This window comes from Leucopleurus acutus (genome assembly GCF_964270905.1).
Source record: "Leucopleurus acutus genome assembly, chromosome: 6".
NCBI lineage: Eukaryota > Metazoa > Chordata > Mammalia > Artiodactyla > Delphinidae > Leucopleurus > Leucopleurus acutus.
Window position 1 is genome coordinate 53,314,082 of NC_139149.1, and position 15,220 is coordinate 53,329,301.

Below are 15,220 nucleotides of genomic sequence, written 5' to 3' on the forward strand. Positions count from 1 at the left end.
CCTATAGAGGTTCCATGGGGGCATGAAATCATACGAAGCACATTATTATGGGTATGCTTTCTTTACGGAGAAATGATTTCTACTTTTATGAGATTCTTACAACGTACATGACCCCCAAAGGGTTAGGAAGAACAGAATTAGAGAGTAGAATTCCAAGTGGTCAGCTCTTATTCAAGCCTACATTTTCATCCTCATTTCCTGCTACCCTCCCACTATGCTCATAACCTAGGCACGCTGATTCTTATAGTCACTGCTCAAACACACCTTGCCTAGTCAACTCTGTCCTCTACCATCTCTGCCTGGAATGCCCACCTGCCTGTGACTTGGGGCCCATTCTTTCAGTCATGGCTGCGAGTCACCTCCATATGAAGCCCCTCCCAGACCTCCGCAGGCAGCCACTTTCATCTCTACTCCCATAGCACTGTGTGCTTACTGCTTTATAGCAGGTGTCACAGAATAACTACTATTCCCCTCTCTGTCTCTCCATGACCACTGTCCTGGCTCACTCTTGGGGGACTGGGGTCTATTTACCATTGTACTCTTCTATAGTACAAAATTTGACACACAGTTTTGGTGCTGAAAGATTGTGCGTAATGATGAGTCTCTGAGGGAGATGGATACATATCGTTCTGATGAGAAGCCATTTGGAAAAGTCAGTAAGTTCAAGAACCTCAAGCCTTTTTAAAGGAAGCTAACTACAAAATGCCTCCAATCATATTTCATTTATTCTTTAAAACGACCCTGCAATTTGAAGAAACATCCCTGTTTCGCATGGCTAATAAACGTAACTAAGTAGACATACTTGTCCCTCCAAATATATTAAAACATTCTCCTGCATCCAATTCACCTGTATATTAGATAAACAACAGAGAGCAAACAGGGTAAAATAATGGAGTGGCTTAATCACTGAGGGATGTATTAATATCTTGATGGGGAAAGTATATTACTTCATCATGAGAATGTAGTACACGCTCTGCTTGAGTCCAGGGATCAGTCATAAGTTCTGAATAGATCGCAACATTCTACTAATGCTCAAAAAGAAAAATTAATGTCAACTCCAATACTACCGTTCTGTATAAAATGAAACTTGTAATTTCAATTCTTACATGACCAAAAGTACTTGACTTTTACTTATGAAAAAAAATCTTTGCATAATCATGATCTTTCATATATTTACATGGGGGCCAACATACACTGGATACACTAACAAGCAGAGGTTACAGTCATAATTAGGTTACAGTCATAATGTAATGAAGATCTGCTAGACTAAAACACATCTGACATTCATTCACCTGAGGCTTCAGATTTCTGAGCCCCATTCCAGAGTTTATTACTCAGTATATCTGGGGTGGAACCTGGGAATTTGCATTTCTAGTAAGTTTTCAGATGATGCTGACCACATTTAAGAGATGCAGTAAGCAAATTGTTCAGAGACTACAGTTAGAGAGGCAGTCGGATAAATAAATAAGTACGATGCAATATAATGAGGATGTTATGTGTCTGAACATATAGGAAGGATGCTCAATTATACCTGGTGGTGGACAGACAAGGCACATTTAAACTGAGGCTTAAAAGATGAGTAGGTATTTACTATATTGATGAGTTAGGATTGAGATAGGGCAGGGAGAAACATTCCTGGCCAAGAGAACGGAGGAATGAGAAAGCAGGAATATATCTGGAGAAGAAGAAATTCAAGGAGAGAAGCAACAAATGAGGATATAGACTCATTAGAGAAAATAAAGCATGGATTTTATGAAGAAGTTGCTGGTTTAATACAGCCCTAAAGCTAAGTTGCTGGTAGTCATTATTTATCTCACCTTGTTTGTTTCTGCAAAATGAATCTCTTTTCAGGTACTATGCTGCCTACTGCAAATTAAGTAAAATCAGAGCTTTAGTTTTCTCAAATATAATCTGGAGCTATTTCCACTTTCACTGAGCCATGTATTTAAAGAATGAAATTAAAAGTGATGCCTGATGCTACTTCACTTCTCTGACTTTTCTTATGCCCCACACCCAGGGTAGTTCCTTAAAAAATTGTTTGAGCACCTGATAAAGGCAAGTCCTTCGTGATTTGTATATGAGAGAGACTGTCAGGACTAAGAGTGTCCCCTTCACCTGAGTTTCCTAGCATAGGAAAGATTGTCATTTAGGAAGGGAAAAGTCACTTATTTGAATCACTGCCTCACAATATAATATAGAGGCATTACTGTATTTGATTTAGTCTTTGTTAAACAATAGGCATTGAAATACTGCATCTATATGCACATGTATACACACTTATATACATAAACAGCCCATATATACGTATATATATGCACATGTGTGTAAATATAAACAGTCCATAATTCCTACATACCCATTTTTTCATATCTTACACTCCATTAGGAAACATGAATATTATATTAGAAGTTTAGTATTTTCTTACCCTCATTCCTTCAAATCTAGATAAAGCTCTCAGAGGTCTTAAGGCTCTAAGTGTCCGAAGGGATTTAATGGGGCCAAGGTCTGAGTAGCCAAGAGTGTTTGCGACCAAAGTAACCAAAGAAACCTAAAAAAGAAGAAAAATTTCATTAATCATTTCAATGAAATAATAAAGCATGAAGAGAAAAAGTCAATTTCAAAGATCACTAAGAGCAGTTCAACAAGAACAATATGATTTTATACATAAAGTTATCTACTTATTGTCTAAAAATTGGATAAGATAGATGCTTTTTAAAGGAAATAGATTTAAAGGAAAGTTAACCTAAATAAGATGAAATTATAGAAGGAAAGTAAGTCATTTCTTATATCTGAATAAAAAAATCACACATGCTTTTCACACTTCTGTAGTCAATGGTTTTGTACTTGCTTATTAATCCTGAACATTTAAGTAAAGCAACTATCAAAATTTCAATTGGAATAAAGCCCAGGGCATAACAAAGTGTGTGATTCTGAAGCTAAGTTAAAAGAGTGTGGCAATCACTCAACCAAATCTAAGTCCCAGTATAGACCTTTTTCAAAAGCACTCTGAAGACTTATGACTTTGAGATGAGGCAAATTCCCCAGAAGATTATTCTGACCTACAGTTTCTCAGAATTGGCACCAAAGATCTTCCTATCAATAATTAGTGGGAGAAAATCTCAATTGTACTGAAGAGAGCACACAAGCAGGTGATCTCACTGGCTTCATAAACAACATAGACACACAAAAACTTTGTCATATTAGACGGACCCTCCACAATCACCATCCAGTATCCAACAGAAATTTGTGTTCTTATCGTAAGTTATCTCTGAAGAAAGAACATGGACAGAAGTAAAATCAATACATGTTTTGGTAAGGACCAATGAGCTCTTCAATGACCCAAGATCTGGATCGGTAAATGTATTCAGTCTTTGAATAAGTTCCATTTAAAATATCCATTGTTTCACACTGCGTGCAGCAGGAGGCAATGCCTAAGAACAATGTCCGCAATGCAGTTCATTGGAATTAAGTAATGACTGAAAGATTGAAGTTTCCCAGGAAAGATCAGGAGCAACAGGAGAGTCAAGTTCCTTATGTTTAACTATTGAAGAAGTAGAAAAATTTATTGCTTGCAAGTTCACTACTGCTGCTATCAGAAACACAGTGAACTGATTTTTGAATCAGGATGTGTTGAAGTGTTTTGCTCTCATACAGTTACTTCTAAATGTCTCACTAAATGTAACATAATTCTTTGTTTTTAGGTCCTCATGCTATGTATTCAGAATTACTAACTAATCCTCAGTATCACTCTTAAATTCACCCAGTCATTCAGGTCCATTATTTCCCACTTAAGTATGCTTTAAAAAATGTGTATTTTTTTAATCAGAATAATAAATGTTCCTTTTTAATCAGAAAAAAATAAAGGTTTAAAATGTCTATGATAATTTGAATAACCCCTAAGGAAATGGTTAACCTGATCTCCAAATCATTGTTAAATGAGTGTTATTATATTGAATATATGTAGTCTGTAACTGAGAACATATGTATATGCATATATTTATCTATTTATGTATACATGTGTATGTGCATGATATATGCCCCTACTGATGAATAATGCTCAATCAAATAAGTTTCAACTAATCAGGAAGCTTGCAGAAATCAAACAAATCCATCCTCTGAATATCAAATCAAAAGAATATCAAATCAGGTTCTGAAACCTGAATATGTACCAGAATCATCTGGAGATCTTATTACAAGAATTTTCTGCGTCCCAACACCAGAGTTTCTGATTTAGTAGCACTTGAGTTGGACCTGAGTATCTATAACAAGTTCCCACCCACATGTGCCAATGCTGTTGGTTCAGGGATCACACTGTGAGAGCAACTGTGCTGGATAAATTTCTCAATTTTTGAGAAATAAAAAAAATCTCAGCTCCTCCCCCAAATCCACATGCCTAGATTTGCACCTCTATCAGCAAGACAGTTGAGTGGAGTTTTGCTCTCTCTGTTGCATTATGAAAACATTATATATATATAATTATATGCATTATGTGTGTGTGTATATATATATATATATATATACACATACACACAAACACACACATATATATAATTTATTTAGTTAGTTTTTTCAAAATGTTAAATATTTCAAATTGAAGCTATATAACTTCCCTGAATTCTGCATATTACATACCCCTAAATATTGAGAAGCACTACTTCAGATTTTCAAATACAAAAAAATTTCATTATTAAATAGCCATATCTCTTTCTTAACTAAAAATAAATTCAACTCTACTTGTAAATGTTTTTTTTAATCTGAGATGAAAAGAACACTGACAATAGTTTTAAAAGTTTCTGAATCTCATATATTTTATAATTTTTAAAAGATGCAATCATATTTACAGGTTAAGAGAAAAGAAATAACCTACATTCCTTCTATTATTTCTTATTTTGGTTAACCTTTCTTTAAAACTATTGTATTATAAAAGTGTTCATCTAACCATTCATTTTTCTAGGCATTAACTATGTAACTTATATGAGAAAAAGGTGAATCAAAAAATAATCAAACATGAAATCATTAACATACAGTATCAAAAATTAAATATCTCATAGAAGAAGTCTGAGAGAACATAGGAGATATAACATATAGCTATGCCTGCCTTGGAAAAAAATTTTTGTGCATATCACCTATCTAAATATGATAATATTTAACATTAGTGAAGGTTTTTGAGAACACTTATTTGTAAGAATAAATCCCCTTTTAAAATTTACTCAAAAGTACCTACATCGACAATTAAGAAATCCAGCCAACACCAGGCATTGGTGAAATAGGTTTTATAACCATATGCTATCCATTTTAGAAGCATTTCCAGAATAAAGATGTAAGTGAATATCTTGTCAGCATACTCCAGGATAATCTTAATGGTCTTTTTCTTTTCAATATATATATCTTCAAAAGCCTGTGAAAATAATATTCAGATTTAAATTTGGTACAACTTAAAGCTTATGATTCATGACAAAAACAGGAAATGAAATTCTGATAAAGAGAACACTGAAATATAATACTATTACAGGCCAGCTGTCTTTCTTCTGGTTTACAGTTACTGTGTAACACTTAGTTCTAGCCTTTGCACCAGTGCAGGGGGCTGATCACCAGAGGTCAAGAGAAAGAGAGTACAAAAGAATGAAATTATTTATAGTCCCCTAAAAGAATCATGATCTCTGACACATTCAGGGATTTCCACTCATCTGACTCCCCTTTTACTTTCCTTCAAATTAGGTAAGTCCTAGTAATTTAAGACATGATTCCAGGGTCAGCCCCTTTTATAAATCTCTCTAACCCTGCACTCTACTTTGACACAGAAGTAGGATTTAAGCCCTCTCCTTCAGCTCTTATGTGTTTGTACATTCCCAGTGCCTAGCACTGTGTCAAGAACACAGCAGGAAAGGTTTGCTAAATGAATGAATGCAGTAGCTTAATAGGGCTATAGAACACAGACGATGGTTTCTTCCTTTGAATTTTGCACCAATACTTTAACATTCATTAAAAGTTTCAGCTCTACAAATCACTGTTATACTTATTCCATCAATGTGACATCTTTTAACACTTTCCAAGAAATTTTAGTAAGTGATAGACGATGGTACTGTGGTCATAGCCACAAGGCCCGTGGGAAATAATTTGAATGGACTTAAAGAACTGATCTCACTGAAGCCACTGAAAATGACTGTTGACCTAAACAGGTCTAAAGTATTAGATTTTTCTCTTTCAAGTTTAAACAATATTCACTTTGTTGGAGAAAATGAAAGCAAAAGGACCTGTATCCTTCGTGGTAACACTGGACTACCTGTTCATAGTCATGGGCTTGTGCCATTCTTATTCTTCTTATTCCAAGTTCTTATATCAATACTTTAAAAATGATCCTTAGTACTTTTGGAGAAATGTAATCCTCAGTATTGAAGAAAACAGAGAAGTTGGAATAGAGAGAATGGACAGATCCATGAAGATGCTGAGAGAAGGTTCTAGCAGCTAGCAGAGGTTCTGAAAGACAATGGAACTGAAAGGCAAGAACTGAAGTGCAGCCCTCAGGACTCTTCTGCTTCCCTTCTCCGAGTTCTGGAGGAACATCTACTGTTCTGAAATCCCAAGCAGACAACACTTGCTGCTCCAGAGCTTAATCATGCATATACTTCACTTACAAACACATCCCAATTCTGTATCACTTGTGCCTCTCACTTCCCTAATGCTCTCTGAGCTCCTTGAGAAAAGTACCTGGATCTTATCCAACTTTGCATTCAGGGCAGCAAGAATAATGCCAGGCATGGAGTAAATATTTACTGAGCTAACTAAAATTTTGTCCTTAGGACTGATCAGAGGGATTAATTTTTAAGTAAAACCATTTGCCATGATATTTTTAACTTCAACTCATCTATTAAAAATAATGACTTAATTGATCTAAGCCTTAGATGTCAGATCACTTACCAGAGCACCACTGCTAAGCAAGATCATGAGGACAATGAAGCTTTCAAACCAACTGTGCTCAACTATCCTATAGCAGGTCTTCCTGATGTTCCACCAGATTTTTCCTTTCCCTGATTCTGTGTTAACTTGGCAGCATGGGAGCCTCTGCACACAACCTGGCAAGAAAGACAGGCATGTAAAATCTGGATATTCATAATACATAAAATACTTAACATACATTATTTAATGCAAAGTGCTCCCTACGATAGTTCCTCAACCAAATAATTTCTAACGCTTACACCTGAAGCTTCAAATAGTTTCAACTTGGATGCTGCCTTTTCTCATCTCTTAACGCTCCTTGGTGTTTTCTTAATACTTGTATCAGTAATTTCTAACTTGGGATGTATTCGTGTTTTCTGTTCTTCCCTACTTTCTCATCAATCTCCTCTACAGTGTTTAAACCACATATTGTTCTTTTTATGATTGCAGCCCTAATGTAATCCTAATACACAATGAGCAGTAAATAACTATTGGTTAACGAATGAAAATCTCAAGACAAAAATGTACTTCATGGCCTTCTTGATATGAATTTAGTCTACAGTCTGGTGCTGCTTCAACTCCTCTATAAAAAACCCTTTGCGAAACAGCATTCTATGTAATACTTTAAAAATTAGTAGAAGGTCTTATAATTCAGTTCAAAAGAAACAGATCTTGATTACAAGAAACAGTAGAAACTGTTTCAAGTACTATAAGTTAAAAACAAATCTGACTCTGGAATCCCAGATGTAAAACACACTGCCATAAAAAACTGAAGAATATTTTATTTAAAGTTGTTTAGCTTAATTCATTCATATCCCCATCAAACATTTATTGATTAACCTTTTTACTCAGCTGTGTACATAGTTTCTTCTCCTCAAGATATCTATTACTGTTTTTTGGTTAGGCGGCTAGATATAGAAATAAATGACTATAACTGGATAATGCAACTAAAATGACAGATAGGCTGGGGTTATGTTTGATAGCTTGGAAGAAATTCACCTAACCTGGCTTATTTGTTGAGAAAGTGAGGTCAGAGGAGGTTTTCTAGAAGAGGTGGGACCTGAACTGAATCAAAGTAGTAGCCAAAAAGAGTGGAGTGGAATTCCAGGCCAAGAGGCAGCAAAATGTGCCGTGTACAGGACTTACAAGTAGTTCAGAATTTTGATGAAAGCAAAGTGTACAGAAAAGGCATGGATGAGAGATAAGGAAGAGAAACTGGTCAGACTATGGAAAGCATTTTCTCCCACCTTAAGGAGTTTGGCTATATCCTAAATCCTAACGAGGAGTAAGTGAAGGGTTGTAAGCAGAAAATTACATAGGAAGATTGTAATTTAAATAGATGTCTCGGGCTTCCCTGGTGGCACAGTGGTTAAGAATCCGCCTGCCAATGCAGGGGACACGGGTTTGAGCCCTGGTCCGGGAAGATCCCACATGCTGCAGAGCAATTAAGCCTGTGTGCCGCAAGTACTGAGCCTGCACTCTAGAACCTGTGAACCACAACTACTGAGTCCACACGCCACAACTACTGAAGCCCACACACGTAGAGCCCATTCTCCGCAACAAGAGAAGCCACTGCAATGAGAAGCCCACGCACACGGCAACAAAGAGTAGCCCCCGCTCGCTGCAACTAGAGAAAGCCTGTGCATAGCAACGAAGACCCAACGCAGCCAAAAATAATTTTAAAAAAATAAAGTTAAATTAAAAAATAAAATAAATTTATAAAAAAAAATAATAATAATAAAATAAATAGATGTCTCCAGCAACTGTGGAGGATAAGTTGGAAGAGAAGAAGAAGGGGTGGGGAGCAAAGAAAGACCCAGTGCTAGAAAACCATTTAGGGTCTGGTTCAGTATCCCCAACAAGAAGGATAGATTTGGGCAGCTCTGGTTAGGAACTAGAGCAATAACAGAGTCAAGACATATTTGGCCGGTATAATCAACACATTTGCTGACTGACTGGATATGGGATGTAAGAAGAAGGGAGAAGCCCAGACAACTGGGTGGATATCAGTAATGAAATGAAGACCACAGGAACAGGAGCTGCTTGGGGTGGTAATGAGTTTGAGATGCCAGTGAAACCTCTAAATACAGACATCCTGTAGATATTTGGAGGTGTGAATCTGAAGCTCAGGGGAAAAGTCTGGGCTGGAAAAGAATGTGTAGGAATCATTAGCACATGTGTGTCAGCTGAGATCAGGACAGTTGTTGAGGTCACACACAAAAAAGTATTTAGGATGAGGAGAGAAAAGGGTCAAGTCTGGAACATTCTGGGACAGCAATATTAAGAGACAGAATTCAGTGGTATGCTGGAGCCAACTCATACTGGTTCTTGTCAACTTATTGTTAAATTGCCAGGAAATTTTGCTAGCCTGTTGTTAAATGCAGCTGTTATCAAAAATTAAATTGTATAAACTTAAAAGTATAACTTACTTTAAAAAGGTAATAAATACTAAAAATATATTACTCTACATTTTACTATTATCTATGTTCTTGAATATATTTAAGCATTCTATCTGGTTGGTAGAATATGTTATACTGTTGGGCTACTATGTATCTCTTCCCAACTCTACATGCAGCAAAGGCACACCAGTAGTTTGAGATCAGCCATGGTGGGAATCTTTACAAAAGTCATCAAATGCTATAAATCCAGGCTTGTTGATTTTCTAGAGTAGAATTAAGAAAGTGATGGAGAAAATGTTAATAAAGCAAAAAGTATGCCATATTGGTAGCCATTACACTGTGAATAGCACAAAAAATTGAGGAAATATTCTTTCATTATTCGAATTCTACTATCTGATTCAGCAAATATTTGTTCACATCATTGATGAATGGGTCAAGTTTTGACACACAGCCTTTTTGTTTCACTCTCACCTTACTGATTAACGTAAATGAAAATACCAACCAACCTTCAGGTTAAAACTATACTTGTTCATCAGTTGCAACCACTGTTGTTTATAAATACAAAATTTTGGCAAAATTCAACAAAAGCATTCTGTGGGAACCAATTAGCTATATGAATGTTCAATGAAGGATGTTGATTATATTACTGCCTGTAAATTGTGTACCACATATCCTTTATATCAGTAAAATATATGGTAAACTGATGGATGTATGCATACCTTCTTTTTCCTGGAGAACTGGTTGTTAAACATTTACCTGTCCACCACTGGGAAAGGTGGAAGATGAGAAAACCCTAAAGGAGGTGACAAAGTTGGGGTGGGGAAAATGTACAAGAGGCTGCAATAAAAGAAAAGTCAGGGAAGAGTTTCATGAAGGACTGGTGAACACAGCTATGACCAAGAGAGGCTCAGAGAGAGAATGATTGAAATTAAAAAAAAAAAATTAAAGTTGATTAAAAAATAAACAATCAAATTACTTAAAAAAAGGAAGAATTTAAAAAGAGGAACTACAGTGAATTCTTCTCTTAAAAATTTTAGATCAGAAACCTCGTTTGGAGGGAATGTAGAAGGTGGGAAAGCAAGAATGAACAGCACTTTTTAGAGACTTGTTTTAGAAGTTTGCAAGTTAGGCACTCTAAAAATAATTTACTTGTCTATGAAACAATATATTTCATTAAAAGTATTGAGCCTATCAAGTAATAACTTCATATAATCATAAGCTGTCTGTCCTGAAACAACAAAGGTAGAATTCTCTTGATGAAATACATTTTTTGGACAATGTCTTGTTATGGCTTCTTTTACGATTCTGTAGCGAAATTAATTCATTGATCCTTAATACGAGGTATCTCCTAGTACTTTAATTTCCAGTTTTATAGAAATGTAGCAAGTTATGTTTTTCTCTCAAGTCTGACATTTTTGCTAACAATTTTATGTGTTCTTGTCCTTTCTCTCTGGAAACTTCTAAGTTCCCAGAAGGCTGAACTGTGCCTGTTATGCCCTTTCTTTCTGCTCACAGTACTTACTACAATCCTCTACATAGATTCACATGCTGGGATAGTTGACTTAAAAGACATAACCCCCCCAAAAAGAGTTCTAAAATAATCTAAGCATTAGTCATGATCTGAAGGGTTATGTCTTTGTGAATTCTAGAATTTACACAAAATTTGGATGAAACAGAAAAAAAAAAAAACACAACAACAACAGGGTGAAAGGAAAATATACACATGGCTTCATTTATCCAATGTTAATTACAGTTCACATGACCTCAGATCCGAAAGAATTTATCTTCATTGTATCTAAAACAATTACTTTATATCTCAAATGCATTTAGTAAAGAAAGAATATTTTATAAAATGATATGAAAAAATAGTAAAAGGTAAGGTCAAAAATTGACACCAGATCATCTTTTTCAGGGCAAAAGAGAACACCAGATAGAGTGGAAAAATTTAAGATGGAATTTTTTTTTATTAACTTAATGCTTGAGACTTTAGAATTTATTTTAAAAACAAAGATCTTGTGCAGAACAGAATCTATCTGCATCAAGTATAATTACCAGAGGAGAAAGTTATCTCTTTGGTTAAGAAGATTTTACTATTTGGGATTTCTTTTTGTAGGTCTTAAGGTGGAAGAGAAATATTATTCTTATGATTGAGGCAGGAAAAGGCACTATATACTCTAATTAGAAAAGTAAGTAAACTTTTTATCTGAGATGAAGGTTCATAAGTATTGTCCTCAGGATTTATCACACCTCAAAGAGTTTCTCTCTTATTTTGAGCAGGAGAATAGGACCACTGCCTGTCTAGCTTTTATGCAAAGGCATATCCCAAGAGATTTCCAACCTAGCTGGTTAGCAACGTTATATCACACCTTCTTTTTTAAAAGAACTATTAATTAAATGTAAATACAGCACAGAATGTCTCAAACATTTTAATAGGTCCCCATGGGTAAATGCTATTTCTTTTGGGTGGTTTCATTAATTTGCTCTTGTGATCCATTAAATAAAATCTCTATTGTGTTTCATCATGTTAAACTAATGCTTTCAAATAAAAAAGAAACCACAGGCCCCTTCTAAGTTTAGCCATTAATAAAAATATAACAGCATGATCAGTATAATTAATATAAAAATTTATTAGGAAAACATGTCTTTTTTTAAACACTCTTTAAAAACTTCTAAATCCTTTAAAACAAGCTTTTTGTCCACATTTTCTTTCCAAAAAAAGACAAAAATAGGCACAAAGGAGTTGGTTATTGTGTTACTAAACTTAGAATTAGTTATTATTTATTATATAGGAAGTGGAACTCAGAACATTTTGGGGGAAAGTTGAGTTAGCTCTTCCTACTAAATTAATAGAAAATACATTATTTTAAGGAAAAGAGTGTATCCTTCTCACACCCTAATCTTGATTTTGTGAGTTACTAACTGTATAATCCAAAAGGAGTATAATATAAAACCAAGCAGAATCAGAGTCATGTCATGTTCATAATTATATAGAATTGCAAAGACATATAGAATTAAGGATAGTGAAGAACAGTAACCAGATCTGGGGAAGGTACCTGAAGTCTTGAATGACAAAGCTAATGAAACAGAACTAAGGAAAAACACAGAATAAGAGGGAGGAGAAAAAGGTGAAGAGGAACAAGATGCGAATGAATAAAGTGATAGTTATGAAGTTAAAAAGGATCAATGGATGTGAGGCTATGAACAACAGAATCATTTTAGCGTTCGTCTTCACTGAAACACAACTATTCTGATTTAACTCTCCCACTTCCTTTGATTTTTCTCCTGCCTTTCAGGTAACAAAAACCTCTAGAGGCCAAATGCTACTGTAAATTGGCACTGGTTCTAGCGCAACACTTCTCAACCAATCACGACTTGGTAAGGGTCATTTCCACTATGAGTAAACAAGTTCCCAATTTTCCATCCTGTCAAGCCCACTCATTTTGAACTCTTCATGTGGAAACCATCTATTTCCAGTTTCTTGAGGCCCCAAGCTTGGTGTCATCTTTGACTCTTCTAAAGAGAAGAAAGCTTTAACACCCAACATCGAATCCACCAGCAAATCCCTTCAGCTTTAACTTGAAAATATACTCAGAATCTCACACTCTCACCATCCCCAATACTCCCACAGTAGTCTATGCTCCCATCATCTCTCACCTGGATTACCGCAGGGACATCGAAGAGGTTTCCCAGCTTCTGCCCTTGCTATCCACCTATCTGCTCTCAAGATGGCATTTTGTGAGACTTCTAAATGAGATTCTTATGTTTTTCAGTGCTCTTGAGATCTGGCCTCTACTGTGTCTCTAACCTCAACTTCTACCACCCTTTCCACCTCTCAATCTGTTCTACTCATACCGGCCTCTTGATTTTGTTTTCAAATGTGCATATCGCCACTTCAGGGCATGTGCCTTCATTACTCTGCTTAAAATACTCTTCCTTCATATATTTGCATGGTCCAATGTTATCTTTTTAGAAAGGCCTTCTCTGACCACTCTGTTTCTATGAGAGTAGGCTTCTACACCTCAGTCTTAGTATTCCCATTTTCACTTTACTTCTCCACAGCATGTATCACTTATCGGACCCACTAAATATTTATCTATTTATTTGGGTAAGAAACATTGTTTTGTTTTCCCTGCTCTATCTCTGTCTAGTGCTCAGGTCTGGGCCTGGCAGACAGAAGGTATTAAACGATTATTCGTTGATTGGATAAAAGAATGATTAAGTGGATAAAGGGTTGAAGGGCTCAGAAAATTGGTTGCCCTGTTTAATTTATCAGGCTGAGCCTCTTAGCCCAGCAGGTCCGGTGAGTATAAAGTCTCGAGTGGAGCACAGCTGCTCAAAGTGATATGACTCAGAGATGTGTGTTTGCCAGTATATTTTCTTGTCATTTAAAAAAATATATTTATCTGTTTATTTACATTGAGAACATACATACAGTATAGTACACATATTTTAAGTATACAGATTGATATTCTCATGTTAACAGCCATGTAAGTCATGATATAACATTTCCAAGCACCCAGAAATCACCCTCATGCCCTTTCCCAATCTGTACCCGCTAAAGGTAACCACTAGTCTGACTTCTATCTTTGTAGATTGATTTTGCCTATTCTTCTCCTATTTTGCCCATTTCTTCCAGCTTTACTGAGGTATAATTGACAATTAGAAATTGTATATATTTAAGGTGTACAACTTGATGATTTGATATAGGTTTATACTGTGAAATAATCACCACGATCAAGTTAATTAAATTGCCAACACCTCACGTAGTTACCAATTTCTTCTCTTTGGGTGTGTTGAGAACTTTGAAGATCTACCCTCAGCAAATCTCAAGTACACAACAAGGTATTGTTAACTATACTCATATTGTTGTCCATTAGATTTCCAGAATGCATTCATCTTGTACAACTGAAACTTTGGTTCTCAGTAAATTTTCAGTGGTCAAGACCACAATTCACTGAAAATGTGTTTCTATAATATCTCTTATATACTAGACTCAAATTAGAAGTTATGAATAATCTCCAAGTCATTATATAAGTATTCTCATTGGTGTTTTATGGGATTAAAATAACTTTTGTAAAGTTTGATCTCAGTAAGATAGCACCTACAGTCTGAAATAGCTTAGCATTAATACTTTCTGCAGAGGGTTTAAGGTTTTCTAAAGCCCTTTTATGATATAGAGCTATAATTTGTTTGATAAGCCCAACTTCTTTCTGGTTATCCTAGAATTTTAAGTCAGGGTCATTCATAAAATGTGTGGAAGAAATCTTGGTAGCATCCGTACAAATTTAAGTTTACATGGTACTAGTCAATTTAATTTTATCGTGATGCTGAAATACATGATGATACTCTTAAATGCCTTTAACATGAACACTTCTAAAGAAAACTCCATGTGTTTTGCTTATGGTACTAATTTGAGCTAACACAAATTTCTATTAATTGGGTGTCACACTTTTTTGCTTCTCACACACACAAAAAATGATATTTGGCTTTTATTTAAAGAGAATTCATGCATCCATTGTAGTTTGCAGATATCTTTATTTGCCGGTCATTTTGTTTACTGCATGAGTGTTATAGGAGACTGGTTGAGAAAATCTTGAAGAATGAAAGTGAGTCAGTGATTTCTACAAAAAACCACAAATGCTGAGAGTTTAAGCCCATGAGTAGATTGCGAGCCATTAGCATCAAGGCTACCATTGCTTCTAGATAAGACTGTTAACAAAATACTTTAAAAACAATAAGGAAACTAGAAGGAGATGAAAGACAGTACTGTGCTAATTAATTTATTAATGCTATCTCATTTAATCTCTCAACATCCCTATGATATGGATGTAAAATGTACCCATTTTACAGATAAGGCGTCTGAGGTACAAGATTAAAATGTGCTC

The 15,220-nt window shown here is 35.4% G+C and overlaps 1 protein-coding gene across 4 annotated transcripts in view; it reads right to left on the reverse strand.

The window, feature by feature from the left end:
- The window catches only part of SCN9A (sodium voltage-gated channel alpha subunit 9), a gene marked incomplete at both ends in the record, with an annotated part of 83,186 nt that overhangs the window by 15,485 nt on the left and 52,481 nt on the right, over positions 1 to 15,220 (reverse strand). For all 4 annotated transcript variants that reach the window (XM_082841361.1, XM_082841359.1, XM_082841360.1 and 1 more), the window contains 3 exons: positions 2,426 to 2,548; positions 5,225 to 5,398; positions 6,919 to 7,073. In XM_082841361.1, coding sequence (XP_082697487.1) covers positions 2,426 to 2,548; positions 5,225 to 5,398; positions 6,919 to 7,073 — 452 coding nt within the window. The remainder of the gene's footprint in view (positions 1 to 2,425; positions 2,549 to 5,224; positions 5,399 to 6,918; positions 7,074 to 15,220) is intronic.